The sequence below is a fragment of the Chenopodium album genome, chromosome 21, assembly GCF_948465745.1.
Source record: "Chenopodium album chromosome 21, dcCheAlbu1.1, whole genome shotgun sequence".
In the NCBI taxonomy this organism is placed as follows: Eukaryota; Viridiplantae; Streptophyta; class Magnoliopsida; order Caryophyllales; family Amaranthaceae; genus Chenopodium; species Chenopodium album.
In genome coordinates, this window is record NC_137854.1 from 8080193 (window position 1) to 8094459 (window position 14267).

General features: G+C 32.1%; 1 protein-coding gene and 1 long non-coding RNA gene across 2 annotated transcripts; both read right to left on the reverse strand.

The window, feature by feature from the left end:
• Nucleotides 1-515: 515 nt before the first annotated feature.
• Nucleotides 516-2858, reverse strand: LOC145603130 (uncharacterized). The gene is made up of 3 exons (XR_014104693.1): nt 2742-2858; nt 1418-1541; nt 516-708 (listed from the first exon to the last, which is right to left on the reverse strand). It is a non-coding gene; the product is annotated as an uncharacterized LOC145603130 (long non-coding RNA).
• Nucleotides 2859-7612: 4754 nt separating this feature from the next.
• LOC145602308 (trimethyltridecatetraene synthase-like) lies at nt 7613-9540 on the reverse strand. The gene is made up of 2 exons (XM_081658499.1): nt 8621-9540; nt 7613-8280 (listed from the first exon to the last, which is right to left on the reverse strand). The coding sequence occupies exons 1-2, from the start codon at nt 9527-9529 to the stop codon at nt 7651-7653; spliced, it is 1539 nt and encodes a 512-aa protein (XP_081514625.1). The 5' UTR covers nt 9530-9540; the 3' UTR covers nt 7613-7650.
• Nucleotides 9541-14267: the final 4727 nt, after the last annotated feature.

Genomic DNA, 14267 nt, shown 5'->3' on the forward strand with positions numbered 1-14267 from the left:
TGATGAGTACCTAAATAATTTTCGAATAGCTTCGTCTTAGAATGATTGTGATAATAAGGAGTAGTTATAAGTAAATGCAACACTAAGGGATAATGTTATGTAAAATGGATTAAATGTAATATATACGAAAGTATTGTATATTTGTTTGTTAGACTTTTTAAAGTAGAATATTTTCAAGCGGTTCTTCTATTGAAAATTTTAGTAATTAGAGTTTGTAATCGATATGGAATGTATAAAATGAATGAGAAATATCATAAGTTTATATATTAAAGTTTATTTATTGTTTATTTATCTATAAATCATTTTATGTACGATTTGAACGATTGTAGTTCTTAGGCTCGCATGTAAACGGTAAAAGCATCTTAGTGTTTGACACATTTAGTGAAATGAGATAGAGGAAGCAGTACCTAAATTAGTGCTTAATTAAATAAGTCTCATTGTGATCAAGCTAAGCCAATTTTGAGTGATTCCAAAATTCATACTATTGTTAATGCCAGTAGTAATTAGTTAATGATACAAAATTGTCGCTCTTATTTAAAATAACTTTGTATACCGGGTATATTTCAACCCTATTGGACATTCTAAGAAACTGATCTTTCCTGTTTGCTCCTCGAGGCTTATTTCAAAGCTTGCAACAAATATATCCGCCACTTTGTGTAAAGGGACAGTCTCCAAAAGAACCTTTAATTTGTCCTCAACCTTTTGTTTCTGTCATCATTAAAAAGTAAGTTTAGTACCTTACCAGGCATACAAAATAGAGAGAGAGAGAGGGGGGGGGGGGGGAGAAGTGAGGACAAATATTAAGACAACAAAGTTCTTCATGATTTCATTCATCCAATGTAGAATGAAATCAAAGAGCCAATAACCAATCTATCTACACTTTCTGATAATACTATGATGCTCTATATTCTAATAAGTTTGAACAACCAAAATATACCATATACAAATGAAAAAAAGTCGACAAACACAGATATGTGCACATATATATATAGGCTGAATAAAATCATCACAAAGGTATGATATAAATTCATCCAAGAAATGATGGTTGTCATAATATTGGCCCAGTCCTACCTAATCTGGTCAAAGTGCCAAAATCAAACACCAATGATGCTAATTTGCAAGCCCATTTGACTTGGTGATGCATGCATTAACTCAACCAAGAATAGGTTTCATGCTACTCTCAATGCCATGAAGACATTCTACTTAGCCATGTTCCTCTTTTCATATCTTTGAAGCAATGAATATATACTTCTGATTAACTAAATATATCCAAAAATACTTTCCTACCTTGTATTTAAACATGACAGCATGACAGAATAAAGAATGATGCATCCATGTTCTTAGCAGTAATAGGATTGATATGATATAATGTAATGAATGTATAATAAATTTGATTCTCTTTAAGTGCAAGCCTCACCTTTTGGCTATCCACAGAGAAGAGGTGATGATATAACTACATTGTATCATCAATATCAACTCCAAGGATGTAATGTAGGTAGTATCTCAAAACTTATCCGGTCAATCTGGCAATAATTAACTTCCTGTTCAATAACAAAGGGACAATACACCACCCAAATAAGAAACAATACACAGCTAAAGGGTTTAATAAAGCTTAGGACATGGGGTTCTAAATAGTTCATAAAGCCTGACATTACATTGAACATTTTAGGCTATATACAACTATACTACATCTAGTATAAGATTCAAGCAAATAATATAGGCTATATACAACTATACTACATCGAGTATAAGATACAAGCAAATGGTTTTGCCATCACATTGAACATTTTAGAGCTTTATCTTACTTTCACCACAACCTCGTCCATACCATAATAACAGCACAGCAATCTCATGCAAATACTAAACATAATCCATGAATTAGAGATATTTTTTAAACTTCCCAAGTCAGCAAACCATGTTAATTGTGTGAAAAAATATAGGATGTTGAGTTTCATTGGTATGTCAATTTTAATCCATGAAGATCACATTGACTGGAAAAGAGGCATAATCTCCTATACCAAATCAAATAGAAAACTTTCAGCGATATGATATTCTACTCCTATCAAACTAATTACAAAAAACTAACTTATTCACTTCTGCCAATAAAAAGGCATGCCTTTCTATAACTAAGTTCCTCCAATGATATTAGCATCAAGCTTTAAACACAAAAACACCTAGTAAAGTTGAATTAAACTCAGAATCAATATTAAAATAAATAAATAAAAACCCAGAAAATCCAACTGCAGAAAAACCCAGAAAGGAACAAAAATTTAATCAGTCTAACATCCAAATAAAAGGAAAAATCTAAACGAAGGGATGAACATTGAACCAATTAGAACAAGAGAGAGAAAGCAGAAAGAAGACATCGGATCGGGAAATCAACAAATTACCTTTCAAGTTATTTCAATGGAGAGGAAAGTTGTTTTGCTTTAGTGGGGGGTTAGAGAAAGCTCTGAAGTAAAATTTTAGCAAAACAAATATAAGCTTCCCTGGTCATTTTTACAAGTAGATTCAACATAAGAACACAAAATTAAGAAATTTTAAAACCGAATATAACAACAACAGTGCAAAATAAACCCTAACTTAAGCATTACCAAAAATTATTGAATCAAAAACTTCTTCATTCATGTGTAAAATAACCACTCAAAACTCTCATTAATTCACTTACCAATCCACTAAAAACACTTTAAACTTCACAAAAAAAATTGCAGAGACACCATGAAAAATACGTCTTGATTTACCTACGAATATTAGAACATCTCCAGATTCTAATTTGATCTTATCAGCCTTTTCATCTGCCTGATCACCATATAGCAGAGTCACCAATGGAGAAAGATACAATAGGTATTCCTTTCCCATGACTCTCATCCTTGTCCTGAAACAAGCAGATGAATGTATCAATCAAGGCAATGAGGTCCTAGAGCTTCACTTTGCTTGACATTATAGACTATAGAATCGTATAATTGTGGAACAAAAAAGCTAAGTTAATTGCCAGCGAGGCAACTTACTCTTCACCTATTAAGGTGTTAGTTCCTTAACTTATTATGACACACACTTTGTCTCTGTAGTATAGAGGCTATAGAGCATAAAGCAAGTCAGCAAACACCAATTTTCTAAATTTATTCTACCTTTTAGGAGATTAGGTGGTCATTACTTATTAGAGACTATGAGTAAAGAAGTTGGAGTTTTTTTACCAAACTTCAAAAGATGTTCTTTATTGTGTGATACAATACCCATTAACTTCAATTTTGGAGATCATTTACTTGTTTCTAAGAAATAACAAAATTCCATTTGACAGCAAACAAACAAACAAGCAAACAAAGAAGGTCATAGCAACAATAAGACAATTTCTAATAGGTATTATAGAAGAGCTGTCCAGATGTTTCTTCAACATGAAAGTGTTGGTTGTCACACTGAAAGCTAAGCCATGTAATTTCAATCCAAGAAAAATCAGATAAAACTTTAGAATTACGAACCTCATGTAAACCAAGCTGTCCAATTTGTGTATAATAATTTACAACTGGGGGAAGAATGTCTTCTACATTATTTGCCTCAGACTATTTAGCTATAAGAGAGTGGGAGTCCTTGATGGCTCTTTCTACTAACATTAGAAATTCATGTGGAAGTGACGGTGGTTTTGCTTGATCAATTGGCCGATTTTTTACATATTTGCTGGCCTCAGGATCCCAAAACTTACCAAAATACTGAAATTTCATCAAATTGAATTGAAAATTTCCCAATGTACAGACGAACTAAATAAAGGAAACCATGAGAATGAAAGGATACCTTAGTAGCAAGTTGCTATCAAGAGCCATTTGAAATGAAATTCAATTGAAAACGGCAGGAAAGCCCACAAATGAACCACCACATAAGCTACATTAGTTTTGTTTTGCATTTTTATAAGGGTTATAGATTGAATCAAAACCACCCCATAATTCTGAAATAATTGTTCACCTTCCATTTCTGCATATATAGAAATTAAAGCACCGTTCATAATCAAGGTACAAGAAATACAACGAAAAAAAGGGAAATGAACACAACCTTAAAGGAAGAAACAATGAAGCCCAACCATCTTCATGAAACAATTACTCATACATCACTCATACAAAAGAACACAAAATAAATAAATTTCAAACCGAATTTAACAATAATGGTACAATCGTTCAAATGTAACAATTCAGATTTGACAAAAAAAATAGCCTAACATCAAGTGAGCTTGTTTCTCAATCAATCAAATTAAAATTCCATCAATTCCACAAAACACAAACAAACATCAACAATAACACACAAATCACAGCACATATCATAAATAAATCATTACATTTTAAATAGATAAATTAAAAACAAATCAACCATGCAATAATATATGAGTTTCTTCACCTCAAACTCGAATCCACCAAACCTTGCTCTGTCTTACGCTTTCTGCCTATTTTAGAAAGAAAAAAAACAAAGAAACTGGAGGATGAGAAAAAAAAAAAGGAAAATAGAGGAGATATGCACAAAAAAAAAAAAAAAAAAAAAAAAAAAAAAAAAAAAACTAACTGACATTCATATTAAAGGTTAGATGAAAATTGAACCAATTTAAACAAGAAAGAGAAAGGGGAGATAGAATTGTACCTAGAGATCAACAATTCTGTTACAAATCAGACAATAATGCTACTAACAATATAAAAAAATCAACCCAAAAAACATAAATCACTCGAATTCAACCCAAAAAAAACCACAGAATTAAAAAAGGCACTAAAATTCAACCCAAAAAACGAAAATAAATAGATTAAATAAACCCACTAAAAATCGAAAAACAATCGAACGAATAAACCCAAAATATTGAAAACAAATCGATCAAATAAACCCCATTAAAAACGAAGCGATTTTGCACAAATACACCCACAAAGATTCAACCCCAAAAAATTCAAAAACAACAGGAACATATATGAAAAAATCCACGACAATCGAATAAGCAAAGCCCAAAACTTTGAAACTAAATTGAGAAAGAGAAACGAGATCGAACCTGATGAATGTGACGATCGGGAAATCATCTTCCACAACCTTGGACTCGAAAAATCGAAACGCATAGAAGAATTGAAGCACCATCGTCGAAAGGGATGATCGTCGTTGGTCTTGAGTTGTAGAAGTTTCTCTCTCTAGGTTTCTCTCTCCTTGTTTCCCCTAAATACTCTGACCCTTTTTCCTTCAGACAGAGGGGGGAAGAAGGTGAGGAAGTCGGTGAGAGAGCAAGGGCCAAGTAAGTCGGTGGAAATAAGGGGCAGAATTGGCAATTCATTAATGTTGAGGGCAAGGCTGTAATAGCACCACAAAAAACTATTCATAAGCTACAGTAATTTGGTTTGCATTTTTATAATGGTTATGGATTCAGTTGAGTTCAGTTCAGTTCAGTTGAGTTCAGTTGAGTTCAGCTAAGTTCAGTTCAGTTCAGCTGAGTTCAGTCAATGAGAACATGCCCTAAGTTATCAATTCGTAAAATAGATTTATTATGAAAGCCTATTATTAGCAAAATACGATATTTTAAAATACATATGTAAGTATACTTATATATATTTCACCAACAATTTATATAATTTTCTTTTTGTTTACCAAATAAATATCTTAACAATATGTATTTAACCCGTAAATAGGTTTCTTTTTTGGACACTATTATTACTCATTCTTTCTTACATAGTATTTTTTTCTGAATAATCAATCGACTTAAAACATTTTTTCATATCTTTCTTGGCAAGCTAATCATACATAATTAAATACTAAATCTTTTTTTTTAAAAAAATCCTTGTTTTATTAATGGTAAAGTAGTATGTAACACTACATATGTTTTTTTTTCCTTATGTTTATGGTATTAATATATTTGGAAGGATATATTAAATCTTTTCTAACATTTTATTTATGTTTAAGATTTGTTTCCTAATTTGATTTTTTTTAAAAAAAAAAAAACTAAGAGACACACCAGTAAATGACACGTGTCATTGCTGGTGTGTCTTTTAGTATATAAGTTATTGATTGATTATAGAGTATGTTTTACTCTGTATTATCTTATTCCCATTTTATACACAGTGAGCTGATAGATGATGACTCGATCAACCAATTTAAATATTAGAGATATTTGTATTTAGCATTATTATGACATCAGGTTATCAGGTCATGTTAGGTTTGATTATGGTATAAAATAAACTTCAAATGTTACTTAATTAGCTTTTGGGTAGGTTTATTATAAGACTCTTGTATTTAGTCTTGTGACTTCTATTAATACTTCTACGTAGCTCAATCATCACGCATCATACAAGATAAATAAATCACTAATATGTAGGCTAACGTTGTCACTTTGAGTTAAAAAACAGTATGCTAGCTAGAGCATAAGTTACATCAGGTACTCCACAGCACGAACACATATTACTCAATCCATCTATTAATGTTTGACCTATTTCATTTTTAGTAATTGTGTTTTATACAGTATATGGTGATAAGGAGTATTAGTTTTGGCTGTATTGTACCACAAATTTACTCTCACATATTTGGTTATATCACTTTTTTTAGGCTATTTTCCACAAAGTTTATTAATTCTACCATACTATCTCACATTCAGAGTCTCATACTACTACATATAGAGTATTAAACATTACACAAAAAAAAAAAATAAAAAATAAAAAAGGCCGTGTATGTCCTACTACCTCAAAACATTACACTAAAGGTCCTTTTAAGTAGACCTTTTTGTGACAAAGGCCCTTTTATTAAAAAAAAAAAGGTGGCACAAAAGGTCCTTATATCATGTTTAGATTGTGATGAGGGTCCTTTGACCATTTTCCGGCGTTGACTTTTTTATTTCCCGGCCAAAAAAAGTCCCCCTCCTCTTTTCCCTCGTTTTCCCCTTTTTTCTCCCTATTAAACCCTAATTTCTAAAAACAATTAGCACCAAAACTTCAATTGTAATCCCATAAATTAAAATTGAAGGCTATTCAAAGTAATTCAAGGCTAATCCTCCCCACAATGAGAGAAAACAAGGTAAAAAGGGAACTTAATAAGTCACGTGCTTTACACGTGGCTTTTTATGGCTGGAAAATAAAAAAGTCAACGCCGAAAAATGGTCAAAGGACCCTCCTCACAAGTCAAACATGATATAAGGACCTTTTGTGCCACCTTTTTTTATAAAAGGGTCTTTGTCACAAAAAGGTCTAATTAAAAGGTCCTCCCTCATAAATTTTCCTCAAATTAATTTAGGTTATTTTATTTAATTTTGTCACATACTACATACAAAATTACTAAGTATCAGTTTTGGTTGTAATAAACCACAAAATTTATTACATATTTGGTTCACCCATTTTTCGGGCTATTATCCACAAATTTTATTAATTCTACCATACTCTCACATATATGAACAATGAACCCTATAAAACATATAAAGTATTAAACATTATCATTAAAGAAATGTAGCAACTACAAATAATACAGAGCTGATATGCATAACTAATTACGATAATAAAATATACTCACATATAACTTTAACATCTGCTACCATTACCATAGCTTACACACTTTGATTTAATTAAAACAAGAACACGAATTAAAAGGCCTTAACTACTAGGCTACGACCTCAAACCCCAACTTGAGGTAATTAAGGTTCAATATTAAAAATTTAAATTTTCAAGTATGGTAAATATGGTGACAAAGTCGAGGCTCAGCACAAACACTAAGAGGAATCTTTTTAGGATTTGAGAGACCATAAACCTCATCCATATCCAAATCTTGAGGCTTCATGTTATTAGGCAATTTCCATGCAAAACCATGAAGAAGATTAGCCAAACTTGTCTCTATAATTTTAAGGCCAAGATTATACCCTGGGCACATCCTTCTCCCCGATCCAAAAGGCAACAACTCAAAATTGTGACCTTTGACATCTATATTTTTCCCAATAAATCTTTCAGGCCAAAATTCATCTGGCCTTTCATATACCTTAGGGTCTCTTTGTATGGTGAAAGTATTTACAAGCACAACGGAACCCTTAGGGATATCATAGCCTTTGGTTTTAACTTGCTCCCTTGCTAGATGAGGCGCGAGCAAAGGTGCTACCGGGTGCAATCTCATTGTTTCCTTTACTATTGCGCAAACATAAGGCAAGTTTTGTATATCTTTCTCTAGAACCCATTTTTCCTTTCCTATTACGTGGTCCATCTCCTCTCTAGCCTTAGCTATGATGTCCAGCCTTCTTATGAGTTCAGACATTGCCCACTCAACTGTTGTTGCTGAACTCTCTGTACCTCCAGCAAGTAATTCCTGAAATCCATTTTATGTATGTATAATATAATGCAAAAGTTCACAAATGACAAATGGAGACTGGTTTAATAATAATTAAGTTCAATGTAATTATAAGTCACTAAAAACATCTAATCACTTTTATAACAAATCTTCTTCCTTGTATTTAGCCTAGATGTGCAATATTACAAGAATATACCCTAAAGTGATTTTTAAATGAAGATTATGTTTAGAGAATCACAAGGACAAGTGATGAGAATTGATCCTAAGATCTCTTCGAACTAGGAAAGTTGCTCTAATCACTCTCTCATGAAAAATTATGTTGTATGTGTAGGTATAACAAAGTTAGATTAGGACATACCTGAGTGAATGCCTTGACTCCAATTCTTTCAAGCTTAACTTCATTATTAGGATCATCAGCAAGTTGTAATAATACATCCACCATATCTTTTGGAACCCAATTTTCCTTCTCAATCTCCCTTCTAGCATTATGTTCATCCAATACATGTTCCAAAAATATGTCGAATTTCTCACCCAAAATCTTCATCCTCTTCACATAACCTTGAACATCCGTATACTTTAAACAAGGGATCCAATCTCCAAGATTTAATACCCCATTTAAAAAGAACCATTCATCAACCATTGACTTAAATTCCTTTAGTGTTACAATCGATATATCTTCGCTATTTTTTTCCGTGTATTTTTTTCCTAACACCATCCTACTAATCACATTTAAGTTCAAAGCAAAGAGGTAATCTTTCAACAAAATGGATTCTCCATTAGTGTTAAATATACCTCTTAAGAAGGAATTAAGTTCTTCTATGCGTATGTACTCGTATGATTCGAGCCTCTTGGAGCTAAAAAGCTTCATCAAGCAAATCTTTCTAGCTTGACGCCAATATGGACCATATTGAGACCATGTTATATCATAATAGTTATACGTTGTATACTTTCCGGAAGCAACTCTAGGCCTTCCGGCAAAGATTTCATCATTTGTTTTTAGGATAATCTTTGCCATTTCTACGGATGAGCCTACTAACACTGGGACTGACCCAAATTTGAGCATCATTACATGCCCATATTTCTTAGAGAGTTCGTCGATAGAACGATGGGGAAGTGACCCAATGAGATTGAAGTTCCCTATGATAGGCCATGGTTTTGGGCCGGGTGGTAAGTTAAGTTTAGGACGGCGAAGGTTGTTCATAAGGAGTACTATGGCTATGGTCGCTAGCGATGCGAGAAAATACGTTGCCCAAGTTGGTGCCTCCATTGTTGAATGGTTAGTTTATGGATTATGGAAGTATAGCTATGAATGGTTTTTTTTTTTTTTTTTTTTTTTTTTTTTTTTTTTTTTTAAATTTTTTTTTTTTTTTTATTTCTTTTAGGGTTGATGGTTTTGAAGTGAAAATCAATAGAGTTATTTACTTATTTATAATAAATGAAGCAAGAATAACTTAAATAATGCATTAAGGTCCAGTTTGGTAAAGCTAGCAGTAGCGGGTAGCTTTTAGCAGTCGAGTAACAGGTAACTGTTAAGTTAGCGACTAGCTGTCAATCAGTAGTGAGTAGATGTTAGCTATCAAAGTAACAGATGATAGTATGGGTGTTTAGCAAAAGTAGCGATTGCATTACTAAAAGAATTTTTTTTTTTTTTTTTTTTTTGACAAGAAGAGAAAGGATTTCATTAATGAAAGATAGCCAAACGGCACTTACAAACAATTCCGAGGAAATCTAAAATTCCAATACAAATACAGTTCACCTTAGAACTAGTTACATCGCAGATTTGATCAACGATCGCCTTTATAAAAATCTTCATCTGAAGCAATACAATCTGTGAGTTAGCACTAATTCGGCTTGAGATCCACATATGAATAGTTGTTTGGGTGAAAAAACTCATATGGCCTTCTAGACACTTTTGGAGATTGTGAAACCCTAAATCTTCAAACTTTGACAGACGAACAAACAAATAAATTAAACCTAATAGTAGATCAAACTCCATCATAAAGTTGTGATCTTTTATTGAAAGCATTAAAAAGTTTTTTTGGGGCTTACCACCGGTAAAAATACCGATGGAAGCCCCTACAAAAATTTACAATTGAGATCAGAAGAAAAGAGATGGAAGAGAAAGAGAGAGAAGGAGAAGATTGAAGGAAAACCTTCAAAAAAAAGAAGAAAAATCTAGCAATGGAGGTTAGAAAAACCCTCCCAAAGGAGAAACCCTAGAGGGAACAAAAAAAAAAACCCTCCCAAGGAGAAAACCTAGAGGGAACCCAAATAATAATATAAATTGTTAAAAAGAAGTAACAAAAAATTAACAAATGCTACCCGCTACTCTTAAACGCTACTCGTACTATTTTAACGTTTGAGAAAAACAACTTGAACGCTACTTCTACCGCTAATTGTTAATTACATTGATATCTTGTCAAACACTCTTATTTTTTTTCCTAGTAGTGTTTTGTATTGACTGGTCAAAACGCTAACCACTATCTTAAACGTTATCACCGAACAAGGCCTAAGTGATGATGAACTTACGATTTTGACCTCCCTTTTGTTTGTTTTTGCATTGCTTTTATAATTTTTTGTATTGTGCGTCTTGGGAATATTACTGATCTATGGAGAATGACGAATTCTTTCAAACACATGAAGCGCAATTGATGATATCGATCATAAATTTCCACAAGATTACAGTAATTCATTGAAGAAAAGTATAGCGAATAGTCAAGCAAGCTTATCTTAGATAAAATCACTAGCAAAAGTGCAATTATAAGTGGGTTAAAACAAAATATAATCAATAATTGATTAAATAGAAAGAGTATCCCAATTGAACTAGTAATTGGTTGGATAGATTGTCTATTCACGAATAGTATCTTGAATTCTTGATAGATTAAATTTTATCTTATTCCCATTTAGCTGAATCAATTGGGTGATGACTCGCGCGATCATCCAAAAGAGACGGAGATAATTAGGGAATATGTGGTTTATCATATGACACCAAGTCAATTTAGGGAATATGTGGTTTATTATATGACATCAAGTCAATTTAAGTTTATTGATTCCGAAATTTTTTCCATAATGGAGGCGGATGCACAATGCTCCGTGCATCCGTTTTCTTTTTTAAAAGGTGGAATGAACATTTAGTTGTTCAGTTTAGAACATACAATTATTTTATAAACAACATCTAGCTATTTTATAAAAAACATCACATATAGTTGTATTTTAATGAACATATAGAAGTTTTGTAAATAACATATAGCTATTTTGTATAAAAAAAAAAAAAAAAATCGAACTTTATGTTCTTTTATTTATATATATCTAAAGAACATGTCAAGATCCGTAATATTAATAAAGAACATGATAATTAGAGGTGGTCAATTTTAGCCCGACCTGAAAATAAGGCGGGTTTGGGCAAGCCTAAAAATGCAGTTTTAGTTAAAAATCCATACCCGAGCCAAAAAAGCCCCAAAAGCTCGCTATATTTTCCTGGTTAGGGCATGAGATATTATGTTAAGGCTCGGCCCGACTCGAATTTTCGATCACCTATAATGATTATTTAATGTAATGAACACAATTTTTATTCAACCACTATAAACTAAAGATTAAATTAAAAAAACATTGTAAAAATAAACAATTAACATTTTGTCACAAATAAAAGTACATTATATTTGCAATCAAAGAACATGGAGATAATGAACATTAGTGAACATTCTCCTTTCATCCTTCGTCTCTTCTCATTCATCTTCTCCCTTCCACTCCTAATATTCCCCTTCCTCTATCTTGTAAGGAAACAAACAAAAGACACTATTTTTACAATTGTGTTTTTCCTTGAAATTATTGTTCATGGAGAATCATTTTCCCAAAAACTTGTTTACCATTATTAAAACAAACAAAGGCAAATGAGTGATACTTAGGGCCTGTTCACATTTACTTAATTTCAGTTCAGTTCAGTTCAGCTCCAATCAGTTCAGTTCAGTTCCAATCAGTTCAGTTCAGTTCAGTTCAGTTCAGCTCTTAATTTCCCTCTCACATAAAATATTCATTTCAGCTCAATTCAGTTCAGTTCAGTTCAGTTCAGTTCCAATCAGTTCAGTTCAGTTCAGTTCAGCTCCAATCAGTTCAGTTCAGTTCAGTTCAGCTCAGTTCAGTAAATATGAACAGGCCCTTAATGCAACTATGTTTTTAGAGAATGCTTAAAGTGACTTATGATATATCCATGCATTGGTTGGTTGCCTGCTGATACCTAAATGAAAATAAAAAATTTGCCACCATTTGTCACGTAATGGAGAACATTATTTAAGGTGAGTTTTATTTATACTCATCATTTTCCATAAACTGAACATATGCAAACATATTTTCTTGAAACAGTGAAAATAAGGTGAATATAACAATGCCTAAATTATTATTTCTTGATTTCTTTTAGGATATAAGCTTGTTAGCCGCCTCTCTCTTCTCTTCTTTCTCTCTTCTCTCTCTTTTATAGGGTTTTAATTTTTTGGCCGTTTAGAAAATATTAGACTATTTCCAACCCTTTCTTTGATTTAATCCACTTATGGGTTTAGGGTTCATCATCAACTCTACGATCAAAACATCAGCGCAGATTGCGAAGGTCTTTAAATTAATTGGAAAGATGCAAAGACATCGAAAATCAATGCTTGCGTCAAGTTTGAAGCGGTGGAGTGTGAGCTATGCCCAATGTTATGATTTTGATTGTAACAGTTATGTTATTTTCTCTGAATCCGTGGTTTACAAATCTTTATTATTATTGTAGATGTCGTATGCCTTTTTATTAATGATAATATTCTTCTTTCTGTAAAAAAAAATGCCTAAATTATTGACAAAGTAATTTCAGTAAGTAATCATGTATGTGGTGGCATCAAACAAATAATATAATCCCCTCGTACAAGAATACAAGATAACGTTAGAAAGGTTTGAGAAAGAGACGACCATCAATTACAAATACTCCATTAGACACGACTATACCGGTCCCTTTTAAGCTAATATTTGGACAAAGTCACACACACACAGACCAATTTCTTCTTGTTTTATTCAGAAAATTTATTACAAGAATAGACATCTATTGTAGAAATATTGTAGGTTCACACACAATTGACTCGAAAATTGCAATTACTCGAAAATTCTAATACTGCGTATAATACTGCCTTGCCATTAACAGCTATAATTAATACTTAGTATAATACAAATCCCTTAACCAATCTCTTTAATTAATTAATAAACCTAATGTAGGTAATAAGTAATACAAGTATAACACTAAACTTATCAATTAACATTCATGTCCATGAGTAATTGAGTATCGAATCGCATATACTCCGTAGCTCCTTAGAAAGACCATCATTGACTTCCTAATTCCTACTTTGACATGTTCTTGGCAATCTTGGTGAACCTTAGTTATGATTTGTAGGCCAAAGCTCAATACCGATTCTTACAGTTCAAAGGTTATCATCACTATGGACATTTTGAGTTTGACTACAAATATGTAAGTTGTCAAATGTATAACAAGCCAAACTAGACCATTATTTTTATAGAAATGATCATCTTAGGCCTTGTAACCAATTCATCATCTATTATATACGCGGCAATATCATAGCTGCCAAAAGCATTACCCCAATAAAGGAAATAATCAAGAACACAAGTAACGGCAGTCCAAACTGGCTCTTAAATGGTCGTTACTTGTTTTGGGTACTTGACAGAGGAAGGCTACGAAACTGATTAGGATACCTTCTACGCACTAATCTCGTTTATTTCCAAAATACTGCATATAATTAATTAGGTTTTTTTTTTGTTTTTTTTTTTTTTAAACCAACATACAAGTAATTAATTAGTTTAGCAAAAGCTTCATTCATTTAGCATATTCTCCAATTTATAAAAGTCAAAATCTTTATATTTTTTATTTATTTATTTTTAAATCTCAATGTATTTTTACAATGCATATTTATATTGTATAATTTTTTTTTTAACTAATAAATAGTAATTTGTCTAGATTATTTGAGTTT

Bases quoted from the DNA above. Each gene is read 5' to 3' on its own strand.
- LOC145602308 (XM_081658499.1), bottom strand. From the start codon at position 9,529: ATGGAGGCACCAACTTGGGCAACGTATTTTCTCGCATCGCTAGCGACC. The intron at 8,281-8,620 runs GTATGTCCTAAT...AATGGATTTCAG, and splicing joins GAGTCAAGGCATTCACTCAG to GAATTACTTGCTGGAGGTAC.